This window comes from Mycetomoellerius zeteki, unplaced genomic scaffold (assembly GCF_001594055.1).
Source record: "Mycetomoellerius zeteki isolate Tzet28-1 unplaced genomic scaffold, Tzet1.0 scaffold592, whole genome shotgun sequence".
NCBI lineage: Eukaryota > Metazoa > Arthropoda > Insecta > Hymenoptera > Formicidae > Mycetomoellerius > Mycetomoellerius zeteki.
In genome coordinates, this window is record NW_017257602.1 from 411,202 (window position 1) to 425,507 (window position 14,306).

A 14,306-nucleotide genomic window follows, 5' to 3' on the forward strand; every position below is an offset into this window, starting at 1 on the left:
TTATTAATTGTGTCGCTTTCCTCTACATTTTATTTCATGGAGTTCATCAGTACTTCATTAAAAAAAACGAGTATGGATCTTTTAGTCAAAACATCAAAAGTAATACCTGTTGACATTCGTTTTCGTCAATACATTGGTGTGAGTCCTGGTCATAAATATAACCGCGGTTACATTGACATTCGAAACTACCAGGCGTATTCATACAATTGCCATGAGTGCACATTGTTGGCATCAGGGCGCACTCATCGATTTCCTCGGAATGATTCGTAATTGGGTTCATTATTTGACCTGGCACTAGTCCGCACAGAATCTCGTGTTCACCTGTAGTCAGCGAACGATTATTATTAAACTCATTTAATATACATATATAAATTGCTTGATCACTCGAAAACTTACGGGTTCTTTCACCAGGACACTTCTCACAGAGGCTGCCCCATGCAGCTCCCATGGAACAGCAGCACAACATCTTTGTTTGTGGCTGTACCATAGGATTAAGGCACTGTCCAGAATCGTAAGTAAGGTAGCAGGCCTCCTTTCTCATGTCGACGCACTCCTCTAAAGGAATTCATAACAGTTACATCTTACGATTCTTTTCATTTTATGTGCAAACTCCATGTAAATTATGTTAAAATTTAAATTTTTATCTCTGGTAATACCATGTATTATCCCAACTAATTAAACTTAATGATGACAATGAGGTTCGATGAAGTAAATATAATTAAGTAATTTATTTAAGTATATATACTCACTTCCTCCGGGCATTGCCATATATCCTTCAGGACACTCGCAATGGTATTTCCCTTGATCGTTGATGCAATATCCTACGCCGCATATTCGTGGATGCAATGCGCACTCGTTTATGTCTACAATAATTTTTTAAGGTCATTTAAACATCCTGCTATTTTATAACGTAAAAACATTTGCAAAACTCTGAAAACTTGACGATTTAACGTACGATTTAAGTACCTATAAAGGATACTGAGATTTAAGAGAATCCATAGTTACATTTGAACTTTTTTAAAAACAGGACTACAGTTTATATAAATTGAAGTATAGGATTTTTCAAATGATACTATGTGTTTCCGTTACCAATGCAACTAGTCTTCGAATCGTCCAGGATAAAGCCTTCATTGCAGGAGCACATGAAACTACCGAATGTGTTGGTGCAATGCCCATTCTGGCAAATATTCTCATGTTCTTCACATTCATTAATGTCTTCCAGAATAACGGTCACGCGATTCGGTCTGTACCCTGGTCCACTGGGGCATAGTTGGTCATATTCTTTCGTACCGATCTGCGGACATTCTTCACAATTATTGCCCCAGGCGGTACCGATGCTGCAGCAACACGTTGCCTTCGTCACTGATGATGACACATCGAAGATGCATTGAGGCCGTCCAGTACCATGCTCATAGCCGGTGAAACAAAACGATTCACGTCTGTCTGTGTGACAAACGCAAACTCAAGATAACGAGAATTATAGGCATTCGAAGAGTATAATATTCGAATGAACAGAAAACCTACCGACGCAGGCATTCCCGGCTTCCACCAATTCGTGATGCGGTGGGCATCTGCAGATGTATTTGCCCTGCGTATTGATGCAGGTGCCATATTGGCAGGATTGCGGGCTCTCACACTCGTCTACATCGGTGCAGTTGCCACCGGAACCATCGAGCTTGTAGCCCTCGTTGCATTCACAGCGGAACATGCCAAAGATGTTCTCACAGCGACCAAAGACGCAGAGATTGCTGAACATCTCGCACTCGTTGATGTCCACGCAAGCCTGCTCGTTATGCTCGTCCGGGTGCATGAAGCCCATCTCGCATTCGCAGCGATAAGCACCAGGGTAATTCAAGCAGTGACCATTTTCACAGAGCGTGCTGTCCTCTGCGCACTCATCGATGTCCTTGCAGTTGTAGCCGTCGCCTCGAAAGCCAGCATCGCACACGCACTACAAAATAGTTTTAGCGAAATGAGTTGATACTAATAATTGATGTTAACAGATCAATCGATAAAATCATAAGAAATTTCATCGAAATATTCTTTTTTTATTATTTTTTCAATACTGAAAAATAAGGTCTTTTGACAGATCAAGAAAACTCTGAGATATTAAAATAACTCTATCGAATATTTCAGTACTAAAACCTGATAGTTATGGATATTTACTGTCTGCACTTGCTAACATATACTGATTTTGGTTTGTAATAATTATGACTGCATTGAGCAATCAAGAATTATTTGATGAAGTCATCATGAATCATCATTTCGACAGATACCTTAAAGGAACCTTCGGTATTGATACAATGTGCATTAGAATCGCAGCCGCCATTATTAGTGGAGCATTCGTTGATGTCCCAACACTCAATTCCATTCCCAGTAAAGCCCTCATGGCAGGTGCACACATATGAACCCTGGGTGTTCTGACACTCGGCAAACTCGCTGCAGGAATAAGCGTTCAATCGACACTCATCGTCGTCGGTACACTCTGGTCCCTCCGCCGGCTTCACCGAGTATCCCTCTTCACAGCGACAGTTGAAGGAGCCGATTGTGTTATAGCATTCGCCGTATCCGCATATCCGTGGTTGTGTAGCGCACTCGTCGACATCTGATAAAGAATGACGCGTAAATAACAAAGTAGATAATGTCAATTATATCTCTTAAAACTTTTAAAGTGAAATCTCTCACTCTTGAAGATTAAAAACTGGGCCACTCTTTTTCAAAATTAATTCAATTTTCACTCTTCAGAGTGAAATTTCACTATAAAAAATTTAGAATATCGAATAATATAATAAAAAGTTTACCTATACAGGATATACCGTCTCTTCCAGGTAGCAAGCCGTTCGTGCAGTTGCATATGTAATTGCCAGGTATATTCTGGCATTTACCTCCGTTGCAGATGCGAGGATTCTCCTTGCACTCGTCTACGTCCACACAGGTTCGGCCGTCCAGGTTCAAAGCGTAGCCGGTACTGTCTCGCGAATAATAAACTATTATTATAATAATTATCTTTAGAATTTTAATTAGCTGAATTATAGATATACATATATTAGAGAAGCTAAATTTGTGTAATGTACACGGTGTAATGTACAGATTGGTAAGTACTTCATAATCGATGTTTAAATATGAGAGTAGTTAAATATTAATTAGACTTTTTTGTGTAAATACAAATGATAGTTGATAGACATGTTTATACTGATTGTGGGCGGCAAGTGGGAGTGTTTGCTCATGTCCTACATAATTGTGGCTTTATGGCAATTGTTTCTATAGTTACGGGATTCTCATGTTCTAAACAAACAAATCTACCAACATTGATTTATATTTTATATAAAAAAGGTGTTATTCATGTTTGAATCTTCTTCGTATTTATAAATGATAATTTTAAGGGACTTTAAAATGTTTGTGCATTGAAAAAATAACAATCTTTCACCGGCAGGAACAGGAAAAGCTGCCTGGCGTATTCAGGCAAACGTCTTCACAGCCGCCGTTACCAATCGCGCATTCGTTGATGTCTTCGCAATGAGATCTAAGGCCCGTCTGTTGGTAGCCATCATCGCATATGCACTGATAGGTGCCCATCATATTCTCGCAAACGCCATTCGAGCATATACCGCTAGTTCTCGAGCACTCGTCAATATCCTTGCAGGACTGCTTGTCAGGTCCCAACTCGTGTCCTGGAGGACACAGACAGTTGAAACTTCCTTCGGTATTGATGCAGGTTCCACCTCGACACAATCCTGGCGTCTCTTCGCACTCGTCTATGTCTGGAACGTTTGGCAGTACATCATGAAATTATCTTCAAATTCAAAGATTCTGTGTTAAGTTTTTAAATTAAATTAATTTAACTTAAAATCAAATTTTTTATACCCATGCAAATCTTCATGATATCACTGCTGCGGTAGCCAGGATTGCAGTCACACTGAAAATTACCAGGAGTGTTCCTACAGGTGCCATTACCGCACACTCCACGCATGATCTCGCACTCATCAATATCTGAAAATTTTAAGTTGAGAGGGAGAGAGAGAGAAAAAGAGATTAACTAATTTTTATCTGTTCATACAGAATGTTTTGCCGAATTTCGATGACGGACTATTTTGATATCAGAAAAAGTTAATTCCAAGTTAGTTAAAAAATTTATTATTTTGAAAAGAAACATGTGTAATTTAAAATATTTTTAAAAACTATTATTGCTTTGTATTATTTACATAATTGTTAATGTTTTTTTAAGAATAGTTTAAGTTAAGAGCAGATTTAGTACAAAACCTATCAGTATAACAAATGAATTTTTTATACTTCTAGAGCTCAAGATTCCAAAAAAAGACTATCGTCTAGCACATGGTGGAAAGATTACATGGTGTACTCAGTGTGCAAGCGTCTCTCTCTCTCTCTAATTCTCTGCCCTCGCTTGTTCGGTGACCGTTCGTAGTCCCAGTTTAGCCAATCTTAGTTGTTGTCTTCGTCGCACGCACATCATTTAGGTTCTCGGTCTTTTTTTATTATATACTACTCAGACTCTACCAACATTTGTTCGCGTGCATGCTCCTACTCATTTTAACGCGCTTATTGTAGTGAGTAGGAGCTATAAACGATACCTTCAAAGACATAGAGAATGGACTGCGCGATCCGTGTGTCAAAATGGTCGATAAAAGTAAGAGAGAGGGACCGTGGAAGACGGCCATCTCTATCATTTAACGGTGTAATGGGAGAGAGAATGAGAGGGAAATTGGTCGTCCTTCACGATCCCTCTCTCTCATTATTGTCAACTATATTTGAATATTACTTAGATACGGATTGCGCAGTCCATTCTTTACGTCTTTGGGTACCTCGACTCGCAAAAGAGGCGTGGTTTACCCAAACTGAGTACCTGTCAATCCCTTCCACCACGGTCTAGGATTCAATTTTTCAAATCCTGAACTTCAAGATTTCCTGAAGAAATTACCTACCATTGCACTTGATACCATGCTCGTCAAGTGCGAAGCCCTGATTGCACTTGCAACTATAGCTGCCGATCGTGTTCTTGCATCTACCGTTCAAACACATGCCCGGGAACTCGACGCATTCATTGATATCCTGTCGTTCAGTGAAGCCATCTCCACGTGGACACAATTCGGTGTGAGCCTGTGTACCTATTTTAGGACACAGCTCACATTTGTCGCTACCCCAAGCGCGGCCTACGGAACAGCAGCAGAGGCTCTTGGAGAAGTGACCCTCTATGGGACTGGTGCATTGACCATGACGATGATCCAAGAAGCATATTTCTTGTCTAGTGTCGATGCAAGTAGTGTCTATATTTGAGATGTTGAGAAAAAATATGGAAAATATTTCAAAATGGACGGTCTACAAATAATTGAACGTTTGAGATGAAAATATTCAACTTAGTAAAATATAATAACAAATATATCAGTTTATGTTATAATTCTTTATGTATTTTTCTAATATATGTAACGATCTTCTTTTCTAAAAGCGATATGTGTGTATGGCAATTTGACACTATTGGCTTACGCGTCGTGTCTAAAGTGAGGCCAGGAGGACACTCGCAACGATACGAGCCGTCTGTGTTGACGCAGGTGCCACCTCCTTTGCAAATTCCGCTGTTCAGCTCGCATTCGTTAATGTCCGTACAGCCCTTGCCGTCGACTTTCGCATAGCCCTTTGAGCACTCGCAAAGTGAATGATCACAAATTTCACAGGGGCTGCCCCAGGCCACCCCGACTGAGCAGCAGCACTCCGAGCGCAGAGTTACCTTTGGCAAGTTATTCTCACAGCGACCATCTATCATCTTGGTCCAGCAAGAGCCCTTTCGATTGTCTGAAATTCAAAATTCTGTCTATATTTATATTTATTTTATTTATACTTATACAACAGGAATCGTTCCATTGTTATTTGGAATTTTTCCGTACCCATGCAAATGTGGCCGGTGTTATCGAGAATGTATCCTGGAGAACATTCGCATTCATAGGCTCCCGGAGTGTTGATGCAAATACCATTGAAACATACGTCCGGTCCTAATTCCTCGCATTCGTCCACGTCCTCGCACATTTGGTTCTGCGTGTTGTATCTCATACCCGTCGGACAGATGCACTGTGAGTAAAATGATGCTGTCGATAGTTCACGACATTTATATTCCAAATTAAGTTAGTTAGAAACGTATAATATATTATATAATATATCACAAAAAATGGATATACAATAAAGTGTAACTTAAGCAATTAATGAATAAATTTTTCACATACAGAGAAATTGATCAACTTCATTCGATTTTAGTATCTATCAGAAACTATAATTAGTTTATAACTTCAATTTCCTGTACTTTTTATTTCATGAAATCGATTTGCTTATTTTTTAAAAAAGACTTAAATGGCAAGTTTTTTCTTTCTCTCTTCCTTTCTTTCACTTAATAAAAAAATGAATAATTTGCTTACTTGGAAACTACCCGGTGTGTTTCGACACTGTCCGCCGCTGCATAAGGAATCCTCCAATTCACACTCATTAATATCGCTGCATATCTTGCCTGTTGCATCAACTTCGTATCCATTGTCGCAGATACACCGATACGTCCCCATAAGATTCTCACATCCACCATTGACGCAAATGTTTGGGTTCTGAGCACATTCGTTGATGTCTACAGTGGTAATCATAATTAAAGTTATTCATTAAAATGAAAACTTGGCAAATTTTGTAAATTTTATAATATTAATATTTAAAAAATTTACGAGTATCTCTATATAGGTTTTAGAATTGTGAAAGTTGCTACAATGTTGGCGTTGTGTAAATATAAATACTGATGTTTTGGCAGGTTTGAGAATATTGAATTTCTGAGAAGTGAAATGATTGTTAGTGTTTTACCGTCGCCGTTATAAGTCATTCCAGCGCCGTGCGGACATAAGGCTTCGAACTCTGTGGTGTCTGGAAGCGGGCAAGGTTGGCAGGTACTACCCCAGCCCATCGGCTGGCCCAGAATCACTGTGCAGCAGCAACAACTGGACTTTGTTACGGCAGTGGACGTAGGATTGGAGCATTGGCCGTCTCTGTACTGCGAATAGCACAGATCTCTTCTCGTATCTGACCAGCGCAGAGTCATCCAATAGAAATGTAATTTTTCGTTAATCATCAATCAAATGTCAAATTAACTAATTAAATTAGTTGTACAAGAGAGAAAAAGGATTTTTGAAGAAATAATAAATAGAATGGATTTTAATTTAACGAACGTTTAATTATTAAAAAAAAAATTCGAATTAAAGAGGTGTGCGATAATTCATTTTAATAATTTATTTTTTTATTTTGTATAACATTTTAAAAGAGCAGAATGTAATTCATACGAACCTAAACAGGACCTTCCGTCAGGACCCAGATTAAATCCCGGATGACACTCACATCGGAAACTACCAGGCGTGTTGATGCAACGTCCATTTTGACACGGTAAATTCACGCATTCGTCGATATCTTACAAGACAAATAATAATAAGATTATAAATTAATTACTTCTTTCTTCCGTATTTAATTCTATCTTTAAATGTTTGGAGAAAGTCAAATAATCTCGCAGGATTTAAAAATGCTCGATTAAATTTTTCGAATATTAAATCATCGAAACGTTGAAAATCTAGATTATAAAAATCTAGTGTTTTATTTTCACGTCTTAATTGTTAATGTCTTAATTGTTAGTTGTTCAATGAGGTCATACCGATGCAATGACTTAAATCAGAACCGATTCTGAAGCCAGAGTCGCACACGCACTTGAAGGAGCCCTCCATGTTGACGCACTTGCCGTTCTCACACATCCCACTGGTGGAGCATTCATCCATGTCCACGCAAAATGTATTGTCTCTTGAAGGAGTAAAGCCTGATTGACAGATGCAATGATAGGACCCTGGCGTATTTTCGCAATGGCCGTTCAGACAGATCCTTGGATTCTCAACACATTCGTTGATATCTGAAAAAAAGTTCATTCAGACAAATTGTTACGTAACTATTTCCATTTCAGAAATATCTTCTTTTTCTTCATCACCGTTGTTTTAGAGACTGTACAAAATACTTCGTTTAACTGAAAATATCCGATTTTTGCGAAGCACTTTTTATTCACGTACATATAATATAAAATATAAACAAAATATTTATTATTCTTTTAGATTCCTCACCTATGCAGGTATTTTTTGTCGGCGATAGCGTGTAACCATCGTTGCATTTACATTTGAAAGATCCGTTCATGTTGATGCAATGTCCGTTGGTGCACATGCCTGTATCTTGGCATTCGTCATGATCTAGAAAGATATTTATTCGTATTAATCAATACACATTGAGAGAAAAGTGTTTGTGACTATAATTACAAGGTAAAATAATTATGATTAGAAGCTCCATACAGTTATTATAGCAATAATGTTAGTAATAAGGATTACATTTATGTAATTCTATTTAAAAAAATACATAATTGACATTGAAAATAACTAGAAATTATAGTTAAATTATAATAATTGCAACCATTTTTTCAATGCGTTATTATTAATTATCTTACACTACCATTAAATATTTCTTATCAACACAACTGCTATAGTAATTATTATCATTACTATCATTATATAGATATTGTTGCTTTTATCAATAATACCGTTTTACTGCTTCAAAAAGTTGAAAAGGGATTCGAGTAATGATTTTACCGGTGCAGTATCTGCCCTCGCCAGAAACGACAAAACCAGGCGGGCAATCACAGGCGAAGCTGCCAGGGTAGTTACGACAGATTCCGCCTTGACAGTAATCCAACTGACACTCATCCACATCCTCGCATCTACCGCCAGGCTTCCTTACGAAACCCGGATAGCATTCGCATTCGTAGCCTTCCTTGGTATCGATGCATTTTCCATCGCCGCAGATGTCCGGTCGTAACACGCACTCATTCACCTCGGTGATTGACTGCAGTTGCGAGCAAAGCCTGTTGTAATCGTCTACAATTGAGTAATAACGTGGATCCTGTAGAATTGCCAGTTACCGTAGTCGTTCGCTTTTATATAGTCGATTTTTCATGTGTTACGCGGGTCTAGTTTTGGTTTTGCTTTGCGTGTCGCTTCAACGAAGAAATTTTTCAGCGTACTTGCTTAGAGTTATTTGGATTGGACAAAACAGATCGTCTTCAAAACTCCATGAATTAATATAATCGATTTTAGTTTAAAACAATTAAATTATGCAAATTTAAATTATGCAAATACCGTTAAAAATTATGAAAAATGTATGTAGTATCAAGATGTACTGCTTTGTGTAATTTTCCTTTTTAAAAATGTATACGTACCACTGCCAGGATTAGGACAGATAAAGCAATCATCACCCCATCCTCGACCCATATTCTTGCCACAGCAGCAATCCTTTTTACTCAATCGCATAGCAAGCCGATTCCTGCATTGTCCGTTACGGTTTACTGCCGTGTAACACAATCCCTGTCTTCCATCTGATGAACAATAATTAACCATTAATTTAAAAAATCAGAAACCAATTAAGAAATTAATAAGAAGACATAGAAGAACTCAAAATAAAAAATTCCGTAAAAAAATAAAGTCATTTAATTAAGAAGGAAATATTAAAGATAGTGTTTGACATTTTGGCAAAATTTTTATTATGATATTTAATTTTTTAAGTAGATAGGTTTAAAGGTACGTAAGCTGGTAGATAAGATACTCAGAACACCTCAAACAAATTTTAATTTTATATATTATATAATAATGAACTTTAAAACTTCTGGGCAATACTTTTTTTTCTAGAACAAGGTTTTAAAGAAACTATACCTGATGCTGTAGCTACCTTACCTAATCGTTTAAAAATTAATTGCGATATCTATTCTCATGATTAGTTACCGATGCAGAATTTACGATCTTGGCTCTGTATGAATCCCGGATTGCAATGGCAGTAATACCCGCCGTTCGTATTTATGCATCGGCCATCCGCACAGATGCCTTCCTCTTGGCATTCATCCCTGTCCTTGCACTCATTGGTCTCGGGATCTCTCGCTTGTCCCGTGGGGCACTCGCAGGTAAACGAGCCAGGAGTGTTCAAGCACTTTCCACCCTCGCAAAGTCCAGGAATTGCTTCGCACTCGTTGATATCTGAAAATATCGTAAGAAATTTTTTTATACTAGTCTTTATTTACTTGCTTATATTTATTTATGTTAATCGTTATAATTTATGATTTAATATATAATTAAAATTATAAGAATTATTTAATAATTAAATATAATTATGATTTATTCCAATAACTATAAAACTTTTAAGTTATATACGTTTTATTGATTAAGTGACATTTAATGATAATCTGTGTATCAAAAGTTAATGAGACGTTTACATACCGACGCATTGACCCTGGTTGGTTTTCAAGTAACCCAATTCACAATCCAGTCTGGCCGGACATCTCTCACAGGGGTGACCCCAACCCTTGCCCACCGTGGCGCAGCACAACTGTCGTGTGCAAACCACTCCTTGAAGGCTTGCCAAGCATTGACCATTTTTTATTTTGGTGAAACAAGGTCCGGTCCTAGACACGAAAGTACATGAAAGTAACTAGGTGATACATCGATATATTCGTTTTCTTACCTGTAATCGGTTTCACAACGTCTTCCGGTGTAACCGTAGATGCAAGCGCAACGATCTGGACCAATGCATCTTCCCTGATTTAAGCAGGGCTCGCGACAAATTGCTAGTTAAGAAGTGATCTTCTATTAATTATTATTAATTATTTTTGAAAATAATTCTTCTTTTTTCTTCTCTTTTTCGATATCTAAGATATGCTCCAATTCAAGATAGAATTGTAATTTGTTTTCGTAAGACTCGTAAGAATCTATGATTTTTTTCAGTTTGCGCGATTAATTGCACTTACGTTCATTGCAGAATTCTCCTTGGTACCCACTGCGACACTGGCATCGTCCGTCGACACAGTTTCCGTTTATGCAATGAACCTTACATCTGCCTGCCTCGCCGCGATCGCCGCCATTTCCGGTCTCGGCGGCGATGACTGTTGATGACATATTTGTTGATCAGATCATCAACAAATTTTATTTTTAATAAATCCGCTATTGTCTTCAAAACCGTTCAAAAAATGACTAACAACTTTACAAAAGGATTGATTTGAAAACTCTGGAGAACATCCGGTATGTATGTCTCACCTTTGCTTTGACCATTGCCACAGGCGGAAGCGACAACGCCACCCTCACATAAACAGATATTCGGTCTTATGCATCTCCCAAGAGGACCGCAGCGTCTTGCGCAAATCGCTAAAATAATAGATGATATTTAAAATTTAAGACGAACCGCTTCGACCGAGTATAATACGTGTTTTTCCATTCATTTTTTGTTTAATTTCATTAATCAATTTTCATTCAATATTGTTTAAAATCTAATCTCAAAATTTAAAAAGAAATCAATAAATAAATAAATGTTAATATGGCTCAATTAGAATAAATCAATAAATAAAAGAAGGGCAACGAGCCAATTATAATGTAAGATCTTTAATAAACGTATATATACAAACGTTTCAACACCGATCGGGTCATTTTCAATGTAAAATAACAAACACTCTTACATACATTAGCAGAAAATTCGGTCAAATTATATTGTCCAGTGAAAAATTAGTTGTATTCATAAAATGCGGTCCATATGTAAAACTATCAAAAGAGATCACATCTCACTTTTCGCAATTCTACAATCTGAATAATAAATAATACATTAACATTGCGTTATAGATTAAATTATCGATGTACATTTATAGTAAATTAGATTAGAATGCAAATTAAATAAAACATATATACCTCATATTGTCTCAATGATGTAAAGTAAACGACGATAGGAACACACAATTAACAAAGTTATATTTAATAAAAAATAAGCCATGATACAATTGGATGTAACATTTAAACTCAACGATGTCAAGCGACGTTATGACAAAAAGAAAACAAGGAAATAGGAAAGATAATAGGAAAGGAGACAAAGGAAATCAATAAATGTCTTCCAAAACAATCACATATACATATAAACAAGTGAAGGGTACCTTCCATTTGATGACACAAGTTCTGTCTTTATTCTGACTCTTGGAACGCTAGAATGTTTGTATGAACTTGTAACATATCTCGAATCTTGAATTTACGTTACTTTCTTTTTTTACGATCGAAATATTTCACTTAACTGTAGCGAAAATTTTTAAAGGCAGGAAATTTAGATGATTTGATGTTTACAATTTTTTACATAAACAGAAGAGAGAGAGTCTAGACTGTTTTTATTTTATTGCTACACTAAATTAAATTCTAGCAATGTAAATTTATAATAATTATAATTCTAATTAAAAGGCGCGATATTAATGGTTCAACATCTTTAAGGCATTACGAACTAATTACTGTTAATAATTATATTGTCAGACACCCGGAAATTGTGACGGAATGCAGATCGCGAACGAAGTGCGGCCACATTACCAGACAATGTGATCAACAGGAAGCACATAACAGGTCATTAAACCAGTTTTATTCGAGGCGGCCGTTCGTGTCGCATAAATGTCCATTTGTCCGTTACGTAATTGCATCGATCGTTATCATTCCCGAGCAGTATCGATAATGATAGGTGGTTCCTCTCGCCCGATATTAATAACCGCTTTCCATTCCGCGAATATCTCGCGGGAGGTCCGATAGAATCGTAAGGATACAAAATATTATATCCTGGATCGTCACTTACTTTATTATTGCCAGTAATATTTTATCATTATTTCGTGTTATTATGTATTTTAAACTCTGCTTTTTTTAATTTTAAAAATCATTAATTACAATATAACATGATTAATTAATTTATCATGAAATTTGAGAAAGAATGAAACGATCATATTATTTTGAATTTTGAACTTAGCTCATAAATAAAAATTTTAATTTTTCTGTTGAATTTTAATCTCACAGTTTATTTTTTTTCATACTCTTTGACTGTGTCACCGTCTTCATTACTGTAGTTAAATAATTAATTATATATATAATTTTATTATAATATAATTATATATTTATATATATATAAGATTATAATTATAATTATATAATTATATGTATAATTATAATTATATATATGTATAATTAATTTATTATTATACTTATGAATTTTAATGAAATAATGTTTTAGTAAAATTGGATCAGGGTTTTTACTTACGAATAACACATAAGCCTGTTTCCACTTTTTTTGACCAGCCTGGACAGCAATAGTTTTTGTATCTCGATCTGCATACGTTCGGCCTAAAAACATTTTTAACATGTTTTTCGATTTCTGAGATATGTATATATGCATGATTTTGTAAAAGAATTCTACGTACAAATATGAAATTCAATCGATTACTAAAAGAATCGTATGAATGTTTAATTTAATTGACTGATTCGAGATTGAGAAGTACGGTCTTTCTTAATGAAAACAATAATATGAATCTTGAAATGAGATAATAAAAAGGATTCTTTAACAAATTAAAAATGTAAAATAAAAAAGAATATATGTAAGAATCAAGCGTGGAAATTAGAGTGTGCAGTAATAAAATATCAAATATCACATACAGCGGATGTAATAAAACAAAGAATAGGTATATTATAGTTCATATTCATACCTCACGTTTATCAATAAATGCATGAATTTATCGATGAAAGTGAGATGTGAATACGCGGCCTTACATATTTCGACTTAATTTTGAGCCATTTGCAAATACAGCCAGAAAACCTGAAAGGAATACTGAAACGTTCGTGCGCAACTGACAATTAGTTATTTCCAGACTATTGCAATGAAAAATGGACTTCTATTCGAACAAAAATTAAATAAAATTTTATTTATAAAAATTATGTTAAATAAATTTGATATATTAACTAAAATTAATAAAATTGAGTAAATTGAATAAATTAATTTATTCGCATGAATTTACTTAATTTAACACGTGATGTTGTTTTGCCACTTCTCTAAAATTAGACATCCAATTTCTTTTATTTAAAAAAATAAAAATAATGAAATTAGATATATAATTTCACAGAAGTGACAAAACGATATCATGTGTTAATAAGGTTAATACTTTATAATATTATAAATACGCTATTATCAAACAGATTTGTAATTACTTAAACCTTATAAATCATATAATCATCGTGGAATTAAAAGACTGATATGCATTTTGTATAGGATCTTTTTCTTACATTCTTGAATACATGAATTTTTTAGAATCGCAAGCAATTTCCTCATTAATTTCCGAAATTATGGAAGCAAGAACTAGTCATGAATCATAAGTTGCTCTTTATGGCGCCAGCTTGAAGATTCCGCAAGCGGAAACGTAGCGTTTC

The 14,306-nt window shown here is 35.7% G+C and overlaps 1 protein-coding gene across 3 annotated transcripts in view; it reads right to left on the minus strand.

Annotated features, from left to right (window-relative positions):
- The window catches only part of LOC108728240 (fibrillin-2), a 36,398-nt gene that overhangs the window by 9,445 nt on the left and 12,647 nt on the right, over nt 1-14,306 (minus strand). For all 3 annotated transcript variants that reach the window (XM_018456707.1, XM_018456705.1, XM_018456704.1), the window contains 25 exons: nt 13,147-13,229; nt 11,136-11,243; nt 10,850-10,984; nt 10,567-10,669; nt 10,323-10,507; nt 9,834-10,082; nt 9,275-9,430; nt 8,649-8,933; nt 8,133-8,255; nt 7,679-7,927; nt 7,321-7,440; nt 6,844-7,059; nt 6,420-6,619; nt 5,898-6,078; nt 5,500-5,805; nt 4,941-5,282; nt 3,865-3,990; nt 3,428-3,761; nt 2,802-2,968; nt 2,277-2,605; nt 1,525-1,951; nt 1,090-1,443; nt 750-863; nt 397-555; nt 107-321 (listed from right to left, as the gene is read on the minus strand). In XM_018456707.1, the coding sequence (XP_018312209.1) occupies nt 107-321; nt 397-555; nt 750-863; nt 1,090-1,443; nt 1,525-1,951; nt 2,277-2,605; nt 2,802-2,968; nt 3,428-3,761; nt 3,865-3,990; nt 4,941-5,282; nt 5,500-5,805; nt 5,898-6,078; nt 6,420-6,619; nt 6,844-7,059; nt 7,321-7,440; nt 7,679-7,927; nt 8,133-8,255; nt 8,649-8,933; nt 9,275-9,430; nt 9,834-10,082; nt 10,323-10,507; nt 10,567-10,669; nt 10,850-10,984; nt 11,136-11,243; nt 13,147-13,229 (5,266 nt within the window). The remainder of the gene's footprint in view (nt 1-106; nt 322-396; nt 556-749; nt 864-1,089; nt 1,444-1,524; nt 1,952-2,276; nt 2,606-2,801; nt 2,969-3,427; nt 3,762-3,864; nt 3,991-4,940; nt 5,283-5,499; nt 5,806-5,897; nt 6,079-6,419; nt 6,620-6,843; nt 7,060-7,320; nt 7,441-7,678; nt 7,928-8,132; nt 8,256-8,648; nt 8,934-9,274; nt 9,431-9,833; nt 10,083-10,322; nt 10,508-10,566; nt 10,670-10,849; nt 10,985-11,135; nt 11,244-13,146; nt 13,230-14,306) is intronic.